At 36.0% G+C, this 26524-nt stretch overlaps 1 protein-coding gene across 3 annotated transcripts in view; it reads left to right on the top strand.

Annotated features, from left to right (window-relative positions):
* The window catches only part of ABCA8 (ATP binding cassette subfamily A member 8), a 66119-nt gene that overhangs the window by 4433 nt on the left and 35162 nt on the right, over nt 1-26524 (top strand). Inside the window, exons 1-16 of one of the 3 annotated variants that reach the window (XM_019732846.2) lie at nt 76-214; nt 6190-6291; nt 7589-7793; nt 11123-11287; nt 13207-13313; nt 13968-14194; nt 15786-15927; nt 16239-16424; nt 17486-17633; nt 20411-20579; nt 22425-22483; nt 23245-23355; nt 24161-24336; nt 24798-24917; nt 25137-25275; nt 25872-25962. In XM_019732846.2, the coding sequence (XP_019588405.2) occupies nt 6196-6291; nt 7589-7793; nt 11123-11287; nt 13207-13313; nt 13968-14194; nt 15786-15927; nt 16239-16424; nt 17486-17633; nt 20411-20579; nt 22425-22483; nt 23245-23355; nt 24161-24336; nt 24798-24917; nt 25137-25275; nt 25872-25962 (2141 nt within the window). In that variant the 5' untranslated portion in view covers nt 76-214; nt 6190-6195. Of the gene's footprint in view, nt 1-75; nt 215-6189; nt 6292-7588; nt 7794-11122; nt 11288-13206; nt 13314-13967; nt 14195-15785; nt 15928-16238; nt 16425-17485; nt 17634-20410; nt 20580-22424; nt 22484-23244; nt 23356-24160; nt 24337-24797; nt 24918-25136; nt 25276-25871; nt 25963-26524 lie in introns of those variants that run through there. The other 2 variants (XM_074319432.1, XM_019732845.2) reach the window with 2 other exon arrangements.

Raw genomic sequence — 26524 nt, 5'->3', positions numbered from 1 at the left:
AATCACGTGAATGTGATATTTGGCAAAGTTAACAGAACTGACATCATCACCTCTTTTTGAAAGCGGTCTCCACAGGAAGTTTTCACAGAAGTCAAACAGTTAAAGCAAATTCTAGAGATGCAGTAGAGACCAGGAAAAATATGAATCTTCTTTTGAATAAGGAGAACAGTGGATAAAATGTGTTTCTAGATTTCTTGCTTCAAATTTCTCAAAAGTAAGTTCATTGTATTTCTCTGTTTTGTTTTGGGGGTTTTTCTTTTTCCTGTTACAAAATTATAAATAAGTCTTCAGGAATTGAATGCCAACCATTTGTGGAGAAATTGTTTTGAAAATTAACGGACTGTTTTAATGGTTTTGGATATCTGGTATTTAATATTATAAAAAAATGAAAGCATCGAAATTATGCAAGTGTTATATGGTTATAAGCAAGAAATTGAGTGTGGGAATTAGCTGATAGATTGTGAAGTACTAAGAATATTGAGAATTGATTTGTAAACTTGGATTATTTTGAAGTTCTTTACATTTATTGCACAATAACTTTCTAGGTACACTGTTTTTCTGATCTTGAGACTGTTTACCAAAAGAATTTATAGAAATATTTTTATTGTTCCTGTATCTCAGGCTCTAAGAATTTTAGATATGTAAGATGCTTTCCAGGATTTTTTTATTCTGTGCCCACCGTGTATTAAATCAGAATGTGAAATATGTACCTTTTCCTTATCACAATATTATTTCAAATATACATTACTTGCAGTAAACAGAATTTTCACATTCCTATAATGTAAGCATTTTGTTTTGAATTTAACAACCCAGTGACAGGAGAAAAATCAGAGTCATTACAATTTGAAACTATCTATAACGTGTATAAAGAGGAATTCATGTGGTTAGTTTTTTGATGAATTACAGAACAAACAAAGTAGGCAATGCTAATTTACAATGGAAAATCTAAGGGGTTGGAGCCAGACTGACATTATCATGCCTCATTGGGCTGTGGCTGATTCCACAGTGAGGAGCTCACACTCGTGGGCAGTGTACCCTCCCGGACAGCCCTGCAAAGTCCCCTTACCAGTGACCACTCCGAATCTTGGCACCAGGGACAATCTATGGATCTTCAGTCCTCCTTCACAGGACGGCCTGACCTAATGCTTTTTCACGTGTAACTGTCTTCCTCCTTCCAGTTGTCACTCTGTGGGCTTTCTAATCTCTTCCCTCAGTCTGCTTCTACCTAGACTTCCTCTCAGCCTCATGAGGCAGCCAGGTGTAGGTTCCTTCTTGGGCAATGCTCTGTGAGGCTGTCTTGGCTAAATGCTTTCCATTGGAACTGACTGCTGGACACCTTACGTGAGCTTACTTGAGAAAGTAAGGTGTCTGGGAAATAGCACAGCCCAGAGTGTCATCTTGTTCCATGAATGGAATGAGTGCTTCAGGTGGGGCCATACCCACTCATCCCGATGGAGGAGTTCAGGGCAGCCATGTAGATTCTCTATCCCTGGCCAACGTGGCACAGCCATAGAAGGAAAATGCTGCCTGCTCCAGATTCGGAACTTGAGAGCCAAATTCAGAGTGAGCTGCTGCTCTGTGCCCAAAAGTCCTGACCCATTCTTCCAAGTCACATCCCTGGCATGCTTCCAAAAAAATGGGTGCTCACTCCAGAATCTCTTTACTTTCTATACCTCAGCTTAGATACAGTGTTTCCTCCTGTAGCAAAGACTTTTGAGAGCACTCAAGTCCCACAGTTTTCAGGAAAGGCTCAGCAAATCATATTGTGTAATATGTTGATTAGGGGCATGGAAAGATGTGGTATTATTATTATTACACACTGAGGAATCTCCTCCTGGGAGGTAGTTTAGGTCCTTGCTGCAAAGAAAAAAAAAGGGGAGGAGGGAGGATGGATAAATTCCCCTACCTAAAGGTCACCATCAACACACACACACACACACACACACACACACACACACACACACTCAAGTACATGCTCTTTGCTCAAGGGTGAATATAGTGATACTGACTTGCTTCTTCTACAAGGAAGGGATGTGGTCTACTGCTATACTCTTGGTACAATATCTATGGAAAAATGATGCTGCCCTCTGCAGACAATTCTAGGTAGAGTTCATGGGATGTTTCCACACTGAACCGGCCTACACACAAGTCACAGAAAAGGGTCCTTGGTTAATCTTAGCTAAAGCCTATCCAAGCCCAGTTTAGGTGCAATTTCTACCCTCCATCTCAACACAAGCTCAAATATATGACAGCCTCCCCACAGCAATCTATATAACATATTGGCAAATCTAATTAACTATGTACATGATAAAATAAATCTAATTTATCTATACTTTAAATGAAAGATTAAGCCAAATTTCTATATAATAATAACGAGAATTATCAGGGTTAGAATTCAGCAGAGGTAAAGTATCTAGAAAGTCTTTGTTTTTATGAAGAGGATAGGGACAACAAATGTTTTCATTAAAAAAAAAGGTGGTTCCCTAGGAAAGTCCAAAACTTAAGAGTAACCAATAAAGGAATATGAATATCTTTGGGAAAAGAAGGAAAACATGGTAGGGGGAGAACCTGATAAAGTTCAAGAGAAGGTACGAATATGGACAAAACTAGAAGCAAAGAAAAAGCAGGTTTAACATGAAAATAAATACAGTGAAAGCTCACCCAAAATAAGAATTTATACATGATAAAAATTAAAACTATAGTATTTACCAGTTTGGGTTTTTAAAAATATAGCAACCATGAATTTTATATACATTAACCAAACACTTAAAAATTCAGCAAAAAGTTAAAAAAAATAAAGGGATGGATAAAGCAACATTAGGCAAGTTTTAAGCTAAAGAAACCTGATGTTTCTATGCTATTATCAGAATAGAAGAAACCTACCATTAAAATTGAGCAATAAAGCAATGTTTTATGCAACTAACTACTTAGCCTTTAAATGAACAATCTGAAAACTAACAGAGATAGAATAAGAAATTGGCAAACCTATGATCAGAATGAAACATTTTATCAGAATGGAGAATTCTGTCATGAAATGATTAATCTCATAAATATAAGAAAGAACACTGAAGATTTGAAGAACAAAATTTTAGAGATTGAATAAATACTTACAAAACAATGTAAAAGGTGATATACATTTGTTTCAAGTACATGTGGAATATTTCCAAATGTTAAAATATGCTGTACCATAAAAAAAAAAAAAAAAGCAGCGAATAACACACAACAAGCATTTAGAGCTGGGATGCCTGGGGGTTCTTAAGAGGCTCTGCTGATTTTGGATGGGCTTGTTCACATCTCTGGGGCTTGGCTCGCTATCGTCTGATGTAGGCTACTCTAAACTGGGATGATTCTGCTCTGTTTCATGTGCCTTTCATCCTCCAGAGGTTAGCCCAGGTATACTCTTATCACAAAGGGGGAGCCATAAGAGCAAGCAGACACTGAAAGCCTTGTAAGGTCTAGGTTCAGAAATGGAACATCATCACTCTTACCTTTCTCTATTGGTCAAAGTTATAGCCGGCTTTATGGAAAGAACTACAAAGTTACCAGACTAAGGGTGTGGACACAAGTAGGGGTGAAGAATTGGGGCCACTATGTTGAATAAGAGTGGTGAGGGCGGACACCCTTGTGTTGTTTCTGATCTTAGAGGAAATGCTTTCAACCATTCACCAGTGAGTATAATGGTAGCTGTGGGCTTGTCGTATATAGCCTTTATTGTGTTGATATATGTTTCTTCTATACCTGATTTTTTTTAGGGTTTTTATCATGAAAGGATGTTGTATTATGTCAAATGCTTTTTTTTTTTGCATCTATTGAAAAAAATCATATGATTTTTATCTTTCATTCTATTCATATGGTATATGACATTTTATTGAACCATCCTTGCATCTCAGGGATAAATCCTACTTGATCATGGTGTCTGATCCTTTTAATGTGTGAATTCAGTTTGCTAATATTTTGTTGAGAATTTTGCATCTATATTTATCAGGGATATTGGTTTGCAATTTTTCCTTCTTGTAGTGTCATTATCTGGCTTTGACGTAAAAGTAATGCTGGCCTCATAAAGTAAGTTGGAGAATATTCCCTCCCTTGAATTTTTTGGAAGAATTTGAGAAGGATTGTCATTAATTCTTCTTTAAATGTTCAGTAGAACTCACCAGTGAAGCCATCCAGTCCTGAGCTTTTGTTTGTTGGGAGGTTTTTTATTGTTGATTCAATCTCCTTACTCATCATTTGTCTGTTTCTATTTTCTATTTCTTCATGATTCAGTCTTGATAGGTTGTATGTTTCTAGAAACTTGTGCATTTCTTTCATGTTATCCAATTTTTTGGCTTATGGTTGTTCATAGTAGTCTCTTATGATCTTATGTATTTCTGTGTTCAGTTGTAATGTCTCCTCTTGTGTTTCTGATTTTATGTATTTGTATCTTTTCTCTCTTTATTTTTTCTCAGTTTAGCTAAATATTTGTTAGTTTTTTTGTTTTGTTTTTTTATCTTTTCAGAAACACAGCTCTTAGTTTCCTTGAGCTTTTGTATTGTTTTGCTGGTCTCTCATTTATTTCAGCTCTGATCTTTGTTATTTCCTTTCTTTTGGGTTTATTTTGTTCTTTTCTAGTTTCTTTAAGTGTAAAGTTAGATTATTTATTTGAGATTTTTTTCTTAATATAGGCATTTATCACTATAAACTTCCCTTTTACAACTGCTTTTGCAACATCCCATTAGTTTTGCTGTGTCATGTTTCCATTTTCATTTGTTTAAACATATGTTTTGATTTCCTTTTTGAGTTCTTCGTTGACCCATTGGTTGTTCGGAAGTATGTTCTTTAGTTTTCACATATTTGCAAAGTTTTCAACTTTCCTCTTGTTGTTAATTTCTAGTTTCATACCATTATAGTCAGAAAAGATGTTCAGTATGATTTCAGTCTTCTAAATTTGCTAAGACATTTTTTTGTGGCCTGACATATGATTTATCCTTGTATCTGTTGGGAGCTTCTTCTCCCCTCTTTTGGTAATAGCCTATCTCTCCTTGTATCAATGGTGGGTCCCCACAGCAAATCTCAGCAGCAACTTATCTTTGCTTAAAAATGGGAACAAGAAATTTTCCCACCCCACCCTCAATGGTAAATGGCTGTTGCTTTTTATGTGCTGCGAAGGTCATGTCAAGGGGAAGGTGGTTTCTTTCCTTTCTTCCAGGGAAGACAACTGTTTTTCCATCCCTGTTCCTAGGACAGTATGAGAGATGGGAGTGTGGGGGTTACAGATTGCCGTTCCCTAGTAGCAGTTGGCTATTGCTTCAACCCCTCACCAAGATGCAGCAGTAGGTCTTCATGTAGGGCTGACTGGGATTCCTATCCATCGCTAAGGGCCTTACAGCTTTTGCTGTTAGGAGAAAATGTTCTGAAAAGTGGGTAGGTTTTGCATCCTGAGACTACTGAGGGGTCTCTCAGGTCTCTTGCTTTACCCTCATCATTTGTATGAGTACTAAGAGGGGAGATACGGTGTTAAATATAGAGTGGTTGGGTAAGGTATGGTTTCAGTCCACTGAATGGCAGAGAAGCCTGAATGGCAAGCTAAGGGCACAAAGACCGGCATGCACTCTCTTTGAGATTGGAGAGCTGAAGGAAACAAGCGTGGAAAAGATTCTCACATTCTGGGGCTACCAGATACACTACTGCTCCCTGAGTCAAGAGCTACAGAAAACACACAGTGAAACCTGCACTATCCAGGCACTCTGCATTGGAGAAAAATCATGTAGTCTGAGCAGTGGGGAAAAAACATACGTTCTCTAGAAACCAGGCAAATGAACCTTCTGATACCAGAAAGGAGAGCCTCTTCTTCCTGCAATGTCTCCAGTCCTCTCTACTGGCAAACATTTACATCATGCCAGCTAGCAAAGAAAAATGTTGACAAGGCCCAGATCCATTTTCACAGAGCAGGCTGTGAAGAGAGAATCTGGAGCTGAGGGGCAATACATCGATAACTAGCACAGTGTATAACACAAAATAATGGAGTAAAGAGTAGGATCAAAGAGAAGTGGGGCAGTAAAAGATGCTAACTTTGGAAATCTCAGGTGCTAAGCCCTCATTTGGAACATTAGAGTTGTCAGGCTACGTGTTTTTGTGTTTGTGGGGTATTTATTCTCATTAAAACCTACACATTTACTTTATCTCCTCCCTTTTTTCCTTATTAAACAGGGCAAAATGACTAAGAGGGAGATAAGTGTGTGTCAACAAACTTGGGCCTTGTTATGCAAGAACTTCCTTAAGAAATGGCGAATGAAAAGAGAGTCCTTAATGGTACGATTCAATATCTATGTCACTTTGTATTTTTGATAGGAAAACGTATATTCCTTGGGCTGCATCTCCACTTTGTTTATTTATCTCCCCTCCAAAGAAATAGAACAGCTTTTTACAATAGAAAAAGCTGTTCCTTGAACCACAAATCTGTCTGAAGACATTTCAGTTAACACAGGCCTGTCATTTGAGGTCTAAAAGCACCAAAGTTAGTCAGCCATAGAGAATTCAGTGTTTTAAAAGTCAATGGGCACATTTTTACTAGCGTTCCCATGCATAAATACTTGGGTTAAGATACTGGTATCCCAAAGATATGGTAAACAAATCAACCCACAGAAATAAATCATTGGCATTTTCTTTTTTGAATCTCTTTCTGTTTTTAATAATAAATCATTCTCTTCAAAAATAGTAGAAAATTTGGAAATGTAATTAGAGCCAAGAAGAAAATTAGTATTAGCCCATATAATCTTGCCACATAACAAAAATCCTGGTTAAACTTTGGTATTTTTAAAAACCAGATAGATATACTGAAGTATCATTTTTAAACTAAATTGGAATTTTACTATATATCTACTGTTAATTTTTTTCTACAGTCATGTATTTAGGAAATAGAATAGTTTCTTATTGGAAGTTTTCAAGTGAATGGAATTGATAACTAACCAAGACAATATTTCTCAGGTCATCTGCATTCTGTTGAGTTTCCAATACCCGAATCTTGGCATATAATCAATATATTCCTACTAAGTGAGCAATTCCTTGAAACTCTTCTGACACAGGCTTTTAGCAGAATCAAATACAGGCATACCTTGGAGGTACTGTGGGTTCAGTTCCAGACCTCTGTAATAAAGTGAGTATCGCAGTAAAATGAGGCATAATCTTTTTTGCTGGTGAAGGGTTTTGCCTTCAATTTGTAAAAAAAAAAAAAAAAAAAAAAAAACACCGTCTGTGAAGCACAATAAAGTGAAGCACCACAAAACAAAGTGTGCCTGTACAGCCTGAGTTGGTCACCACAGTATTACCAGCTGATAGTAATTTCTAGCAGCTTGCAATTCTTGCCTCTCATATTTTTATGATTAGTGCATGCTTAGACTGGGCTGTGAATCAATCAATTTGAATTCCTTAATAGCTCACTGGAATTACCCGACTGCTAAATTTTGTACTGTGCATATTTTAAATTGTTCCTAGTGTGAGATCTGTTGAAATTAGAAAAGTGAATGAGACAAACTCTATGACCAAATGATTGTGAATGACTACTTGGAAATCACCATTGTTTTTTCATTCTTTCTCTTGGATTGTGTAGGAATTGTTGAGCTCATTGCTCCTGCTCATTTTTCTGTACCTATATCCCAATAGTCATGAAGTTAATGATTTTTCTTCACTGCCTACCATGGACCTGGGAAGGGTAGATTCATTTAGTGAACCTTGGTTTACTATCGCATACACACCTTTCACCAATACAACCCAACGGATAATGAATAAAGTTGCCTCAGCGTCCTTTATGAAAGGTGAGTTTTCTAGAAACCTCAGAGGAATTTCTGATGTTAATATTTGGTTCATGTGACCACAGAGGTGTGCATGTAATTTGCATTGCAGTTGGTAAACTGTGTCAATGGTCAAAATTTCTAGATGATGTGAAATGTGAATATATTTTCCCTTTGTTGGAAGTAAGAGGCCGTCACTCAATATCTATGTCAACACTGTGACTGTATTTCTTGCAAGCAAGGGATTACCACTTGGAGTGCACAGTCTTTCAAAACAGCAATCTGTTGCTCTTGCATAGGATTTGGGGGAGCATGGAATACACAAGTTGGTAGACATTGAAAAGTAGGAGTGTTTAGCGATTTGTTGATTGTGGCTGTGCAAGCGTTGTTACTAGAATGAGACTGTTGCTCTAGTATTTGCTTATTATTATATGTTATATGATATCAAATTTAATTTGATGATAGGAATTTTATTCTCACCTTTTACTACCACAAAGATTGCCTTACTATATTTGAAGATTCTATTGAAGAATATTCTGTGTTTCAAAATTTCACCCTTTGGTGTTAAGGTACTTATCAATGAAAAATAAGAAGAGTATTATTAAAATAAGAAGATCACTGCTATGGCAATTTCCTGAAATTAAGGGAGAAGCAACCTAGTGCAGAGGCAAGAGAACTGGACGTAGGGTCAGAGAGCATTTGACTAAAAGTTCTGCCCTGTGTCTCTAGTACATTTTGCAAGACATCAATTTCTCTGAGCCTCACTACCACCATATTCAAAATAAGATTAATAATACTATATTTTTCATGAATATTTAAGTTGGGAGTAAGAGACTTCCAACACATCTTGTCTTAAGGGGCTTTTATCTAGTTTAAAGAAAAAGAGTATTAATGCATGGATGAATAGAGGAGTGTCAACAATAGAGGAAGAAACATGTCTCTACTTCTCAGGTCCATAGTAATGTGTGTTGGCTTCATTCACAGCTTAGCTATCCCCAATCAGAGACAGAATCTCCAGTTTTAAGCCCTATCACATAAATGACTCCAGTGAAAGGAGTACAGATCTTTCCCAACAGTTCAAAATAATTTCAGAGACTAGACCCATTGGAACAAATGGTCTATTTTAGATTAGTCTTGATCTTGGTCCATCAAAAACTAATCTCATTGGATAGGGAGAAAAAGTATTGTCATTGCCCATTGGTTGGGTTCCCAGGTCACCCTGTGAACCACACCCAAACCACATGGTGTGTGAATGAATGAAAGAGGGATAGTACCACGAATAAATTTTAGGATGTTTACTATAAGGAGGACTGGATGTCAGGCAAAGAAAAACAATTTTTTTACAAATATAAATACGCACTTCAAAGGGAATCTATGGTGATTGCCCCATAAATGTGCGTCGAGTTATAATTTAAAAATAGTTTAGAGCTCCCACAACTTTGTGAATATACTGCAGATCATGTAATTGCAGTTTAAAAAGATGAATTTTGTGGTGTATGAATTATATCTCAAATTTTAAAAAGAATATGCAGACTTGACTTAGAAGGTACTCAGTATTAATTTTAAGCACCATAATTTCTTACCAAGAGTATTATTGTGAGGAGAACCTGTGAATCTCGCTCCACCCAGTCACTGGAAGTGTACATAATGTCTTTTCTTTTTGTCGACCTCTGTCCATAATTCCACTCCAGTCTAGGTAACCATTAATGTCGTGTTTGCATTCTGACCCTTTATGTGGATTCAGTATCCAGAAGTCTACTCACTCTGTAGTCTGTGTGTTCAGGCACTTGCCGTTTGGCATTTCTATGGCCACAGTTCCCAGATTATGTGGAACTTTTCCTTTCTGTCTGGGCTTCATTGCACACTGCCAGGCCAGGTGGATTTGGTACCTAAACTTTCCCATGGTACCCCACCAAACATCACACCATTACTTCCACCCAAATCCAAATCTCTGCACTGTGCATCTTGCCTGCAAATATTGGACTCAGTTTTTTAAAAACTTTTACTTATTTTTTAAAGTGTGTTTTTCCAGGACCCATCAGCTCCAAGTCAAGTAGTTGTTTCAGTCTAGTTGTGGAGGGCGCAGCTCACAGTGGCCCATGTGGGGATTGAACCGGCAACCTTATTGTTAAGAGCACCGTGCTCTAACCAACTGAGCCAACCAGCCGCCCGACACTGAACCCATTTTTGATTCAAGATCTTAACCTGATATAACTCTCTACGTAAAGTCTAATCTTTTGGTCTATCTTGGATGTGTTTGCTCTCATCCTGTTTCACAGATGTCCGCCTGAGGTTCCCAATGTCATAAACTTGTGCTTCTCAACAATGCCTTCATTAAAAATCACATGTAATTGTGATAATAAATATTCATTAAATAACTTCTGCGTGCAAGATCTTTACATAGAGTTTATGTTATTATCTTTATTTTACAAATAAAGTAGTTGCAATGCTAATACATATTCATTAAATGCTACTATGTGCTAGATTTTTAGAGACTTTATTCTATAGCAATATAATATTATTCTGTAATAATATTATTCTGTATTATGTTTATCTGTACTCTGTATTAATATTCTGTACTATTAATTATTAATATTGTTAAGTTTATTTTACAAATATGGAAATTGAGTAACAAAGGTTAAGTGACTTGCTCATGATCATACAGACCTAAGGAATAGATTCCAGGGGGAAAAAAGGTAATTGTATCAAAATACATGCTGCCTACTCCCTCCACTTTTATCTTCAAATTCCCACCTTACTCTAGAACTTTTCTTGTATTCTTTCTCATTTTTCAGTCTTAATTAAACACCTATGTAACATTAAACACAATATTAGCAAAAAAGAGGGATTATTTTAGTAATATCAACACAGTCACTCAATATATTTTTTAACTTTCAATTCACTCTTATTTTTCAGCATATTAATCATATTGTGACAGTTGTTAAAGGACAATGAAGTTAAATAGTTATTGCCACCTGATATAACCAGTATTTAATTGTGATTTAAATATATATATATATATCCATTTTAGATTTCTTGTAATGCCAATTCTTCTGACTCTTCTGTGAATAGTTTAATTTGTATGGTATGATATTATATGTAATTGAAATTGGTTCAATAATTACAATATATGAAAATAACTAACTTCAATGTATGCCTTTTGATTGTACACTATCTGGATAAAACTTTAGAAATGTCTCTCCCCAACTTTTACTGTGCCTAACTTACTCCAGATTAATACTTGATTTAATTTTATTTCCATAACAAAGTCTAGTAAAAACAATCGAACATGAAACCTGAAGTTAATCTCTTAATAATTTATTAACGATAATATTCCCTTCTTGTAATGGCAGATAGAGAAATCTTGGGGCTGTCTGATGAAGAAAGTATTAAACAATTAACGACATATTATGCTGGAGAAATAGTAAGAGTCATCTTTACTAATACATTCTCATATCATTTGAAATTCTTGCTGGGACACAGAATTCCAACAAAGAAGGAACACAGGGACCATACAGGTAGCTTTCCAGCTATTCAGTTTCACTGCTTTCTATTTCAACTATGTCATAAGCCATATGTCAGAAAAGATGTTAATACAGCAAATTTTAAATCTCTGTTTGCAATGAGGATGTTCACAGGTCAAGCAACACATTTCAAAAATGTGCATTGATTATTGGGTATATTAACGTACTGTATTATATGGTGGTTTTATATATATATATATATATATATATATATATATATATACACATAAGGTCTTACAATTAAGTCCTCGAACTCATCCTAGAAAAAGTGCTACATACCTCATGGCTGAATATCATTATAGTCACCTTTGAAGTACTCCCCTTGGGAAGTTATGTACTGACACCAGTGCCTCGTCCACCCTTCAAAGCAGTTTTGGAGCTCTTTTTCTGGAATGGCCATCAGAGCTGTTGTCGGATTACCCTTGATGTCCTGAATGTCATTAAAATGCCTCCCTTTCAATATTTCCTTTATCTTTGGGTAAATAAAGAAGTCACTGGGGGCCAGATCAGGTGATTAGGGAGGGTGTTACAATACAGTGATTTGTTTACTGGCTAAAAGCTCCCTCACAGACAGTGCTGTGTGAGCTGGTGCATTGTCGCGATGCAAGAGCCATGAATTGTTGGTGAAAAGATCTGGTCGTTTTTGTCTAACTTTTTCATGTGGCCTTTTCAGCACTTTCAAATAAAATAGTAACCTTGGTTAACTGTTTGTCCAGTTGGTACAAATTCATAATGAATAATCCCTCTGATATCAAAAAAGGTTAGCAACATTGTTGCAACACATTCGCGAACTTAGTTGTCAGACCTCGTATACTGTATCACGGTGCTTCTGTTTCTCTGGGCAACCCTGACTAATTCAGGGTCTGACGCAAGGAGAAAGAGCCTTTTGCTCACCTATTGGCAAAGGAAGAACAAAAGGAAGCTTGTTTGTGTTACCATGGACTCTGGATGACAAAAGGAGAATTCCCTAGGAGAATGCGTTGCTCTCAGTCGCCTTCTCTTGAGTTTGGAGTTCTTAACCACATCAACTGCCTGTTCTGAGAAACCCCAATGACAAATATAAATATAGTCATCCCGGGTTAGTCAGGCACTGGAGTGCCTAGCAGAAGAGATTATAAATCTTCTGTAGAAAAATGCAGGGTGGGAGATGAGGGTAAGGGGGATCAAATATATGGTGATGGAAGGAGAACTGACTCTGGGTGGTGAACACACAATGGGATTTATAGATGACATAATACAGAATTGTACACCTGAAATCTATGTAATTTTACTAACAATTGTCACCCCAATAAATTTAAAAAAAATAAGAAAAAAGCAACCTCAACTTAGGCCAAATATCTCTGTCCAATATGAGAAGTCAAGGCACCTTAAGTGAGAGTCAGAACCAACAAAGCAGGATACAGCTTGCCCGGTGAAATTATAAAACTGAGAATATAAAATAAGCATGTCTAAAATGTTAACAAATAAAACAATCGAAAACACAAGAAAGACAAAAAAGAATCAAAAACACAACTATACGTATATATGTGTATATATACACATATAGTATATATATAGTATATAGATATAGATATAGATATAGATGATATAGATATAGATATAAATGTTATATATATATATATATATATATATATATATATATATATATATATATATATTACATTACACATAGATGTATTACAGCTCTGATGACCATTCCAGAAAGAGTTCCAAAATTGCTTTGAAGGGTGGACTAGGCGCCGGCGTCGGTGCATAGCTTCCCAAGGGGAGTACTTCGAAGGTGACCATAGTGATATTCAGCGATGAGGTATGTAGCGCTTTTTCTAGGATGAGGTCTCAAACTTAATTGTCAGACCTCATAATCAGGACTGAAATAATCCATAATGATAGTTATGTATTTTTTTTTCTTAAAGCACATTGTTATGCATTGACTGAAAATGATGTTTACTGTGGAGTTACACAATTCTGGAAGAAAGGTTTTGTGGCTCTTCAAGCTGCCATTAATGCTGCTATTATAGAAGTGAGTACAAAATGTCCAGTGCAGATTAATGTTCAATGCAGGTTAATGATATTAGAAGCATCAAAATTTCATCAAAGAAAATATAAACCAATAACCTTTTTATTTCATTTACTCACTGGTTTCTTTACGACAATGTTTATTTAAGTTGCTATATGCCATGGAGGGGTGGGGTATAGATAAGATGTAAATAGAAATTTTCTCCTTCAAGGAGAAAACCTTGTCAGGAAGGCAGGCTTATAACAAGAAAAGTATAAGAAGAGGGGAAGTAGGCTATCACAGGTGTTAATAAGATCCTTGCAGGTAAACAAGCAAAACTTCTCAGTCCAGAATGCCATAGAAGAATTCCTAGTTGAAATGACATTTAAAACTGAAGCTTGAGGTAAGGGGGTTTCCAAATACATAGGGTTATACAGACATTTCAAGCAAATCATTAGGTGATGTTAGGCAGGGAAGTCATAAAACACATAGCAAATTTTGAGAATGCCTGGAGTGGAGGCTGCACATGGGCCAGTGATGAAACACAGAAATGAAAAGTTAGGCTAGTGTCAGATCCAGACAGGTCCATCAGCTGTTCATAGGAAAAGAGATGATTAAAGGAAAACAGAACCTGTCATCCATTAATACACAAATACCTGTATTTCTATCTTTCTTCAGACCACAACAAATCACTCAGTGATGGAGGAATTGATGTCAGTTACTGGAAAAAACATGAAGATACATCCCTTCATTAGTCAAGAAGGGTTAACTACTGATTTCTTCATTTTCTTCTGCATTATTTCCTTTTCCCCATTCGTTTACTATGCATCTATTAATGTTGCAAGAGAGAGGAAGAGGATGAAGGGCGTGATGACAATGATGGGCCTTCGAAATTCAGCGTTCTGGTGAGTCAAGTGTAGCACAAATGAATGCAGGAATTCAGGAAAAGTGGGCTTCTTCAAAGCATCGTTATTTAAACCTAATGATATTCTAACTTTTCCCTATGAATGGAATAAATTGTCGTGGGTGTAATGCTTGCCAGGCGGAGGCTGGGGACTATTTTACTTCTCTGACTGAAGAAAGAACGTCAGTTTTGAGTTTGCCGGGTGGTTGCAAAGCAGGGGTAATGAAGGGTGGACACTGAGTCTACTAGTGAGTGTGCTAGAAACGATAGACTTTGGTATCTAAGCTGGAAGTGGGATTCAAGCCAGGATGAGACTGAAAGGGGAAAAAAGAGGTCAAGGGTCAGGAATTCTTTTGAGACTGAGGATCAGGTATGGTGGATATACTTGCTGACAGAACAGGATTGGGACTAGGGGCTGGGTAGTTTGAATTCAAAAGGTCAGAGGTTGAGTAAGTCCAGGTATGGACAAAACCCTATGTGAGAACATGTGAATAATTGACTGGAAGGGCATAGAGGTGATTTTTACAGTGTGGAGGAAGTAAAATAAAATACAGGCTAGGGAACCAGGTGAAATATGCATATGGCAAAAAATTAGGAATCTGGAAGAAAATCCTATAAATCAATATTGACTTCTTTACCATGAAATCTAAAGACTGGAGCTGAAATGCCTGGACTTGAAATGTAGTTACTTCACGTCCTCGTTCAGTAGGTTCTTCGTCTATAAAATGAGGAAAATAATGGTATTTCTGCATTGAACTGCATTGTGAGAATCAAATGATTTAATATTTGCTAAGTTCTTAAAACGTTATCCAGCACGGAGTAATTGCTGTATGTATCAGCTATTATTTTGTTGGTTTTGCTGCTGTTTTGTGTTTGTTTTTATTATTATTTCATTATGCCCTTCAAAGAATATGAATAAACAAGGTAAAAGCATTGAAGAAAGGCAAGTGAGCTATTCTATCTTAGCAGAAAATGAATAACGTTAGTTATTAGGCAAGTATGTAGACTATTTGGTGTACACATCCAGAGAAAGACAAAACAGCTTTTAGAAAAAGAGAGAAGTGACAGAATTATACACAAGGAAGAATTATTTCATATCCAAGGAAATTCATGAATCTCCTCACCGCAGAGAGAAGTAAAGATCTGAGATTCATTGAGGGTTTACCATGTACTAGGATGGGGTTCTACAAAGACTCTTTGAGTCCTCACTGTAATATTATTCCAAATGTCCAGAGCAATACAGAGTGTGTCAGAGGTCACAGACTAAGAGTGCAACAGCGAACATGTTAGACCTAAAATCCAACAGCCTGCAAGCCTACTTTTTCCTTTTCTCATAATAATGTGCGTGTGTGTGTTTCTGGAATTCATTTTAAGAAAAAGAATATTCTTAATGTCTTAGGAATTCTTCCTAAAACATTTACCTAGTATTTACATATCCTAAACACTTGATATCTGCTGAATAAATGAATAAAAAATAATGAATGAATGAATGAATGAATGAATGAATGAATGAATGACGTTAGTTAGAATCCACTGTAGGTCCTTTCCAATTGAACATGAAATACCAAAATGACATTCTGTTTCCACATTAGGCTCTCCTGGGGTTTGCTGTATGCTGGTTTCATCTTCATTATGGCCCTTTTCTTGGCACTTATTGTAAAATCTGTCCAGATTGTCATTCTGACTGGCTTCATGACAATCTTCACCCTTTTTCTCCTCTATGGATTGTCTTTGGTAAGTTGGCGAATTAATTTTTTTTTTTTCATCTCACTCTTACCCCAAGGATCAAGTGTTGGTTTCCAAATAGATTCTTATTCTGCATATCCCTTTTCTTCTCTGTCTGCTCTGTTTGCATAAGAAATTCTGTAGACTAATACCATTTGACCTGTGGTGTTTTGTAATGCTAATTTGTAGTGCCATCTGCAGACCATAGTTTTGTACTTTATACACAGAATAATGATAGAACTCTAATTTTGTATACTTAATGTCTTATTTTATTATGCTACTACGAAGTCTTAAGCCAACTGGATCTTCTGTCATTTTAGATAGCTTTGGCTTTCCTAATGAGCGTCTTGATCAAGAAATCTTTCCTCACTGGCCTCGTCGTGTTCCTTCTCACTGTCTTTTGGGGGAGCCTGGGATTCACAGCGTTGTACAGACAACTTCCTGCATCCTTGGAGTGGACTTTAAGTTTTCTTAGCCCCTTTGCCTTCATGCTTGGGATGGCCCAGGTAAGAAGCAATCCAATTGTTTATTAATGACATTTCCAAAATGCTTTCCACTCTGGAATTTAATTGTCTGTATTCCTTTCTATGGTCAGCATTGTAAAGTTTAAAACCCTAGTGAAGACTGTTGTGAGGTTGCAAAGCTGAACTTTTAAAAGCTTTGGTAGTACTGTAAGGTATAAAAATGTGGCGTCACTATATTATACTCCTGAAATGAATATACCCAGTATAAGATTGTATACCAACTATACTTATATATTTATTTTAAAAATATGAAATATTTGGTAATATTTAGCTCAGCAAAATAAGCCATGTGGTGAGTAAATAAATGGAAAGTCAATATATAATTCTTTAGAGACAATTTTAAATGAACTTCATTTTACAAATTTAATTCCAAACAACTATTCTAGTTCATATTTTGACTTAGTAATTGAATAGCACACATGATTGTAAAAACCATAAAGTAAAAGGAAAGAAAATTAAAAGTTAATAACACCTTGAAAACACATTAACTGGTTAGCAAATTACATTTCTGTTCATAAAATGTTATTTCTCTTTATCTGATTCACACATTGAACTCCCTTTGCCATCCCTTCAATTAAATGGTAATGTCGACCATGACGTATCTGTTATTGAGTGATCACTAATTTGAATATTATAGACCAGTCCACTTTTGCCACAGGTTCTCCTTAAACACACCCATGATTTTTCCAAGAGCACACATTGTCTCTTATGCAGCCATTTTCAAGGAACACCACACCTTTTTCCCGTGTTTTATTCGGTAAAAATTTATCTAAGGCTGAGCTCAAATGTCTTCTTTTCCCGTACTTCCCTACCTCTTCACAATGCTCTTGTTTCATTTGGAACATATTTTTAATCATAGCAATTACTAAATTGCATTATAGTTGGTCACATGCTCATGCTTTCCAATAGATTTGAGAATTATACAGTCTCATTCAACTTTGCATTCCTGGTATGAGGCAAAAAGTAGCTATTTTATTTTTATACTAAACCTAACTATTTAAAATTGATCATAAACCTAACTTCCTTTAATTTTTAATTTTCAGCTTTTACGTGTGGACTATGATTTGAATTCTAATGCATTTCCTGATTCATCGAACTACTCAAATCAAATAATAGCAACAAATTTTATGTTGGCTTTTGATATTTTCCTCTATCTGACATTGATGATTTATTTTGAAAAAATTTTGCCAAGTGAGTAGTGATCCGATTAAAATCGAACATCATTTAAATAATTTTATGTCCTAAAACAAATCCCCTAATACATGTGTTGTTTATATTTTAAGAACTACTTTGTGCATCAACAGGAAGGAAATCAACAAGGCTGTTGCCACTGACCAAAGTAGTTCTTTATTTTTTGCTATTTGGCCAGAACTAAAGCCTGAATTTTGTTTATAGAATCCCTAACCTTTGTTTGAACTTCACTCTAAGTGCATGGCTTGCTTCTTTTTAAAAAGCTACTTAGAAAGTTAGTTCCTAAGTGGGTCTGGCTTGGCACTTATTAATCATGGAAATGTGTAGCTGCTTTGTCTAACTATTTAGCTCAGTGGTTCTGAGCCCTGGCTGTACATCAGAACCACCTGGGAACCTTAAAGAAATACCAAATCTAACTCAACTCCGAGAGATTCTACTTCTTTTCATCAGTGGTGGAACCGGGGCATCTACATTTTTTAAAATCTCCTCATAGTTTTATAATAGGAAAATACATAGGCCATAATTTTTCATTTTTATCACCTTGCAACTTAAAAGAATATGCGTTCCACAAAAGAAGGGATCTGTTTTCTTCACAGATGCACCCCAAGCACCCACCTCAGGGTCTAGTGCACCCTAGGGACTCAGTAAATACTTGTGGCCGAAATGCTGGTTCATTTTTTCTCTCCTTTTATAATCAATGGCAGGGTCTGTGTCTTTCACCTCTGTATTTCCTATTCAAAACAGAATCCAAGGGTCTTTATTATACTATATAACTCAGCATCCCACTTCTAGGTAATAAAATCACTGTCTCAAAGAGATATCTGTACTTCCATGTTTATTGCAGCATTATTCACAGTAGCCAAGATATGGAAACAAACTCAGTGGCCATCAACAGGTGAATAGATAAATAAAATGTTACACACACACACACACACACACACACACACACACACACGAACATTATTCAGTCCTTTAAAAGGAGGAAATTCTTCCATTTGCTACAACATGGATGATCCTAGAGGACATTATGCTAAGTGAAATAAGCCAGACACAGAAAGACAAATACTGTATGACCTCACTTATATGTGGAACCTAAAAGAGTCAGACTCGTAGTAACAGAGAGTAGAATGGTGGTTACCAGGGTCTGCAGGCGGCGGTGGGGCAGAGTGCAGGAATGAGAGATACTGGTCAACTTTCACTTATAAGATGAATAAGTTCTGGAGATCTAATGTGCAGCATGGTGACTACAGTTGATAATAATGAATTGTATATTTAAAATTTGCTAAGATAGTAGAGCTCATGTGTTCTCACCACACAAATGCATGCAAACAGGCACACACAGTAAAATGGAAACTGTGAGGTGATGGATATGTTAATTAGTTTGATGGTGGTAGTTATTTCATACACATCACATTGTACACCTTAAATTGTACAATTTTTTATTTGTCAATCATACTTCAATAAAGCTGGAAAAATTATGAAAATCACTAATGAAATAAACACATTGAGTAGGTAAAAAATAGTCATCAGTGACCAAACACTTGTAGAAAGGGACGAAGGAGGGGAAAGAGTGAGAGTGAAGTCTTGAAGTAGTGACTTGTGTTGTTGTTTTCAGATAATCCCTTAAGAACCATAACTGTCTCTGCCTTTTAGAAGAGTCCAGAGCAATAGATGTCAGGATCTACAATTTTGGGCTAATACCTTTATTATATGTTGGAATTATTTGTATCATCCATTCATTAAGCATGAATTTGAACAAGGTAACTTTGTTCAAAATTCTTTTAAAGATAAGAAATATGAGTGGCAGAGAGGAACATTAACAATATAAAATGACAGATTCATGTATTAGTAAATCTGGTGGCAGGATATATCCAATCATAGCCACATGCTTTTATTTGCTAGGCTTCCTAATCAAAGAGATGGGTACTAACTAATAACATACCATATGCCAGGTATATAGAGAGTGCTAGGTATATATTTATTGCATGTGTGAATAACTGACCATGTGAAAAGTACACATAAGTTTGAAAAACCATCAATCTTACAGTGCAGGTCAGTTGCAGAATATTAAAGAAATATAATTTTTCCATTTCATAATGTCTCCTAACATGTAGGAAAAGAGAAGTAACAATTAAGTGAAAATGCACTGTGGATTAGTTTCCAGAAAGAGATTTATAGAAAATATGTTCTTAAAGCAAATGATAAATTCATTCCAGAGGAAAGTTATTATTTGGGGATGAGATAAAGCATAAATACAAAGTAGCTTTTTTTTCATTCTACTCTGTGTTATGTTTCAATACATTCTTTTGCCCTATTCTCTCCCTTGCTTACAGTGTGTCACTTACTTTTGTTAAATTCTATTCTCTCTCCTCTTCAGATATTTGTTTCTATAGATCTGATGTCAATTCTCAATTTTTAATTCCTTTTTCTGTGTAATGACACCTGGACTTCTAGATAGAATTCAGCATGCCCGGCATATCTTGCTCTTGTAATATCTGGCTTTCGAGAGGTTAAGAAGAGTCTTAACATTTATTTAAATTCCTTCTGAGTTTTTGTAAAATCACAGTTTCATTTCTTCCTATAAGATCAATTATTATAATGGAGACAGCTTAGTGATTTTTTTTCCCTTGTGAAGCTGCACCTGTCAAAACGTACATTTTGTTGTGTGTTGACCATGCATTCAGGTTTATTGCCAAAATGCTTGCATTGCTATGCTGCATGGGGTGATCCTCCCCTAAAGTGGTAATTGACCCCATATTTGTCTCCCGGCCATGTAGATGAATATGGACGTCGACTTTCACCCTTGTTTTTCCTGAAGTCCTCATTTTGGGCACGACAACATAAGGCTGCTCATGTGGCCTTTGAAAGTGAAATAGATGTTGATCCTTCATCTAATGATTCTTTTGAACCAGTGTCTCCAGAATTCCACGGAAAAGAAGCCATCAGGTAACAAGGATGCAAATGGAGAACAGGCTAAAGGCTGAGAAGCTAGTAGTCAGCACCAGAAACAAGCAGAGTTCTCTTTCGTGCCCTATCGATCACTCCCACAAATCTCATCCACACTACGTCCATCACTTCCCACTTCCAGTTTCAAGAAAAGTTCCTTTACCCCTTGTTGTCTTACAGTGTTGACATTTACATTAAATACAAATTTAGATTTCACCCACAAAGACAATTCAATAAAAGCCTTCCCTAGATTCTCAGTCTTTTGTCTGTTGTTTCTCTTCTCCCTTCTCAGACTCAGCCTCACTCATTTCTTGACCTGGACTTATTCATTCACACTTTGCCCCCACCTCATTTATTATACTCCCTATTTTATTCTCTCAGATTTTTAAACTTCTTGTGTTTCTTCTATTTGTTGCCTTTTCAAAGAGGATGAAAGAGTAGAGATGAGGACTGGAGAATAGACATAGGTATAAACAAAGGGAATTGATGGAGATGTGCCTTGTAGAGTTATGCAAATCTTCATTCTGTCTGATAGAAAAACGTGTGCTTTGTTCGCTGCTGGTAACTCCTATTTCCAAATTCAAAAAGTAAATAGGAGGACAGTCCTCCAAGTTCCTGACTGTTCAAATATGACTTGTCCATCCAGGACCAGCACATGTCAGTCCTCTGTGAACTATCTCAGATTCTTTCAGCCTGCTAAGCTTCTGGAACCATTCCATTTTCATTTTAACCTGTTCCATATTTATCTTCCATGGTTATGTTTGTCCTATGACCCAAGCGAGGTGTAACCTCCACAGAGCAGCTTCGAGAAAAATAATGGCTTTATTTGACGTGTTTATGTGTTTCTTTTTATTTCTCTTCTATCTCTTTAGCACCTCACCCAACTAAAGGTGCTATGAAACCATGATAAAATGGGATTAAAAACAGAAGTGAGGAAATCTAGTTACACAGTTCTATATGAATGGAACCTGAGTCATTGGAGATAACAAAATAAGGAGATGACAAAATAAGAAACATAAATTTGATTCAGCTTATGAATTATAATTTTACCTGATAGAATAAAATAAAGTGCCTGGGATTCCAGACCTATAACAGCACCCAGCAGATGCTGATTCCATTGCTTTCTATTACCATGCTCATAATCTAACCAAAATCACTGTATGTGTACTGAATATCTACCAGAACCAAACACTATGCATGTGAGATGAAATATTTTCCTCACCTTTCAACACCACCCTAGAGCACTCCAATTTTTCAGGCTGCAACAGCTAAAACTTACCCAGAATAAGTACATTGGTTAAGGTAACAGAGCTACTGAATGTTAGAGTTGGAATGAGCTCAGTTAGGTAGGACTGTAAAACCCATACTCTCACATTGTGATCTTCGCCTCTCTCCCTTGTACTGCATAACCAACTTCTGGAGACCTTGACTCAAGATAAATAAAGATATCTCCAACCTGAGCCAGTAGTTCACAATGAGCCTTTCAGTATTGGATGCCCATGTTACGCGGAACTCTTGGTCTAGCTCCTTTGGGTTTGCAGTTTAGAGATGTTGCTGGTTCTCCACACTGTCAGGCCACACCGCAGTCTTTGGAATCAGAAGATCTGGTGATGGGCTCCAAGCATAGGTAAACTTTTAAAACTCCTCAGGTGATGCTAATGTGCAGCCAAGGCTGAGGAGCAGTATTCTAGCTGATTCTCTGACACAAGCATGACTGCGTGAGAGTGAAATCCCAGCTCTTCCTATACCCTGAGGAGGAGATTCATCCAGTCCTGTCAACCAAAAGTAGAATTACAAACTGAAGACAATTGTCATACCTTCAAGTCTCTTTTCTTTTCTTTTCAGAATCAGAAATGTTACAAAACAATATAAAGGAAAATCTGATAAAATAGAAGCTTTGAAAGGTAAAAAAAGAAAAAGAAAAAGAAAAAAAGAACAATTCAGTTATTATATTGATATTGATTTCCTAATATTAATTCTTTTTTTCCTTTTGCTCTTGGTGAGCAATTACTGGTGGTATTTCATACTTTGAAATTAATTATTTGAGCCACATGATAAAATTTTTCTTTCAACACATTACTTCTATTGCATAAAAGTTAGAAAAAATTGAGTATGTTTTAGAAATATATATATATATATATTTCTAAATATATATGTATATTTAGAAATATAAATATATAAATATAATACTGAGGTAGCCTAAAGAGAGTCTGCTTTTTTTTCCTACAAACTCAAATTTTTCTTGTGTAATTCCAAAGCTATTGTAGCTATATATTTTTATTTTGTGTGAAAAAGTCTTATGCTTCAAAAGATTTTTACCCACATAGCAAACTTACTGAACTATTAATCGATCCTTTCACTCAATAAATATGAACACCCACCTACCATATGCCAGGCAATCTCAATGAACCTAACATGTTTCCTCCCTCTAACCCAAATATTTTTCAAAATTTCAAAACATGATCAACATATAAGTTTATAAAAGGGTATTTTTTTAATTTAATAACCCAGTATATTCAAATTTAGAAAACAACGCCATTCAAGAAAATTAAAAGACAAATCATTAACTTCATAATAAATTTGTAGTTTTAATTGTTTTCCTTTCTAACTACCTACTTTTCCTTCCCTTCTCCCATCCTTCTTTTCTTTTCTTTTTTCTTCCTAGATCTGGTATTTGACATATATGAAGGCCAAATTACTGCAATACTTGGTCACAGTGGAGCTGGAAAATCAACACTCCTAAACATTCTTAGTGGGTTATCTCTTCCCACCAAAGGTAAGAGGTTTTCTTCCAAAGTCAAGTTATCAAGTAAATCAGCTGTTAATGTAAAGTCCTTCTGATCATTAATCACAAACACAGATGACTAGGGGAAAATAGAAGTTAATTTATAGTATTATTCTATAGAGGTATGCAATATTTAATTGGTGTATATGGAATTTGAGTATTTCATCGTAATTACGTTCATGATCATTAGTTACCATTTAGCATTCCATCGTGTATCTGTTAGCTTTTGCTGCATGACAAGCATCCCCAAAACTAATGGCTCAAAATAAAAATAGTTTATCATTTCTCATGATTCTGTGGATTGACTGGCAGTTTTTCTGTCTGGACTAAAATGGCTGGGACTGGATGCCTCACTCACATATGTGGGGCTTCTGTTAGGGCCATAGCGCCTCTCTTCTTACATGGACTTCCATCCTCCAGAAGGTTAGTCTGGGATTCTTCACCCAGTGGTGTCCATTATCCCAGAAGCAAAGAGATGGCAAATCCCAGAGGCACTTCACAGCCTCTGCTTATATCACATTTGCTAAGATTGCATCTGTTATATAGCCAAACCTAAATGTGAGGGTTGGATAAATAGACTACATCTAAAAGGAAAAGGCTGCAGAGGGGACCTTTCTCCCTGCACCCCCACCCCCATATACCACACTCCTAAAATGGAAGTTCATAATGCCTAAATTTAACCTTAAAGATAAGATCATATATCTAAACTGTAATTAATGAATATATGGTGACTTTTCACTTAGAAAAATCTCAACATAAGCATTATCTTGATATTAACTTTTAATCTTTGTTACAGGTTCAGTCACCATATATAATAATAAACTTTCAGAAATGGCTGACCTAGAAAATATCAGCAAGCTCACTGGAGTTTGTCCACAATTCAATGTACAATTTGACTTCCTCACTGTGAGAGAAAACCTCAGGCTGTTTGCTAAAATAAAAGGGATTCAGCCACAGGAAGTGGAGAAAGAGGTATGTAAATATGTTAGAATTAACATATTGGTCAAAATGAGATTGTTAACTATTTGCACTGAGTTTTTATGCTTTCATCAAATTAGCTTTGTGCAGATCATTGTATAAAGGTTGGACAAAAATTCAATTTAGATAATATCTAACATTATTGTACAACTTACAATATGCCAAGCATTCCCCTTAACTTTAAATATAATAATTAATTTATTCCTCACAACAACCTTATGAAGTAGGTACTATTATAACCCCCATTTTACGCATGTGGAAACAGAGGTTCAAGAGAGCAAGTAACTTGACCAAGATTATGCAGCTAGTTAATGTGGAGAGGTATTCAGATCTAGTCAGCCTGGCTCGATATCCATGCTTTTAACTGTTATACTTTACAGCGTTGTATTTATACATTTAAAAAGGAAAAAAGAAAGAAATCTTGGTTTGTGACATAAATGTTATCATTTGGTTAGATACAAGGAGTTTTGCTGGAATTAGAAATGAAAAATATTCAGGACGTCCTTGTTCAAAACTTAAGTGGTGGACAAAAAAGAAAACTCACCTTTGGGATTGCCATTTTAGGAGATCCTCAGGTAAGTCAGACTAAATTTAGAGATGCATTCAAATTTTTAAAAATGACACTTCTCTAGTAGTTCAAACCTTTAATTTCAAAGGACATCTGTGATAAAATATTTATGATGGGACATTAAATATAAGAACAAAAATCCTAACCACAATGCCCTTTTAAATATAAATAATGTGATTTCAACATGTGTTCTGGAAAATTCGTTCATATGCACCCTCTTCTGTAGATTTTCCTACTGGATGAGCCAACTGCTGGTTTGGATCCCTTTTCAAGGCACCAAGTATGGAACTTCCTAAAGGAGAGGAAAACAGACCATGTGGTCCTCTTCAGTACCCAGTTCATGGATGAGGCTGACATCCTGGCTGGTAATTGCTGGCTTCCTTTAAGTATCATGATAAAGATTTTGTGAGATTTGAAAAATGTGGATTATATTCTGAGCAGCTGTGTTTCATAATCTGGTCATCTAGTTGTATCTGGCAATTTGAACAGCCAGTAATAATATGAACTGTGCCCAAAGAGTCTCACTTCCAACCATTTCCATGTTTCTCCTAGAATTTTGTATCATTTGATTACACAGGGGCATGATCTGCCAGGAAACTCATGGCAAAGTGAGAGTCTATATTCTAAGGCATTAATCCTTTTACTCCAAATTGAGGTCAATCAACTTGAAATAGACAAACGATTTGGATGTTTGGTCCACTAAAATGTATAATGTGTTCATTCTCTATATTAGAAGACATATCTACCTAACCTCCCAACTGATTGGATGGCAAAACAATAGCCCAAAGTATATAAATAAGATTGAAATTTGTCTACTTCCATGAGTCTTTATTAAACCCTGTATTTGAAAGTGTACAAGCTCCTGAATTCAGGTTAGGTCATAGAGACAATTCCCTGTCTTTTCTTGGGAAAGGATGGGCAACTTCTTAACAAACTTTCTTCTTTGCTTCTTCCCTTTCAGATAGGAAAGTGTTTCTCTCCAAAGGGAAGCTGAAGTGTGCAGGTTCTTCTCTGTTTCTGAAGAAGAAATGGGGGATTGGATATCACTTAAGGTATGGCCCTTTGAGGAGACTGGAAGAATGAGAAATGGGCTAGCGTAAGGCATGATATTTGAAGGAACACATTGCAACACAAAAGAAACCCTTTCATTATTACACACAGATGTTCTTATATCCCTATTTAGAGACTGGGAATATAAAATATCAAAAAAGTTCAGATAAATGTGATAGAAAATATATCCACAAACTATTGTTTGTTAATTAAGGAAAGTATGTATTCAGGAACTTTCTCAACTGACACATATTTCACACCATCATCATCTCTCACCCAAGTGTTAATATCGTTTCTTAAGTAGGCTCCTTGCTTCTCCTCCTATTCCTAAATCCTCCTCTTCTTTCTTGTTCTTCCTCTGCTTTCTATCCTCTCCCTTTTATTTGTATCATTATTTTGAACAGTAGCATATTCTAGCTGTTATTTATTGATTCAGAGATAAGATTCTTAATGTTATTTTATTTAAATCTTTTATGGTTTTGAGGGAGGAATGGTTGTTTTACTTTATAGATGAAATTACAGGTTCCCTAGGTTAATACACATGGTAGAGCCAAGAACGGAACC

The sequence above is a fragment of the Rhinolophus sinicus genome, linkage group LG15, assembly GCF_036562045.2.
Source record: "Rhinolophus sinicus isolate RSC01 linkage group LG15, ASM3656204v1, whole genome shotgun sequence".
NCBI classification, from domain to species: domain Eukaryota; kingdom Metazoa; phylum Chordata; class Mammalia; order Chiroptera; family Rhinolophidae; genus Rhinolophus; species Rhinolophus sinicus.
This window is presented reverse-complemented; position numbering and strand designations above follow the sequence as displayed.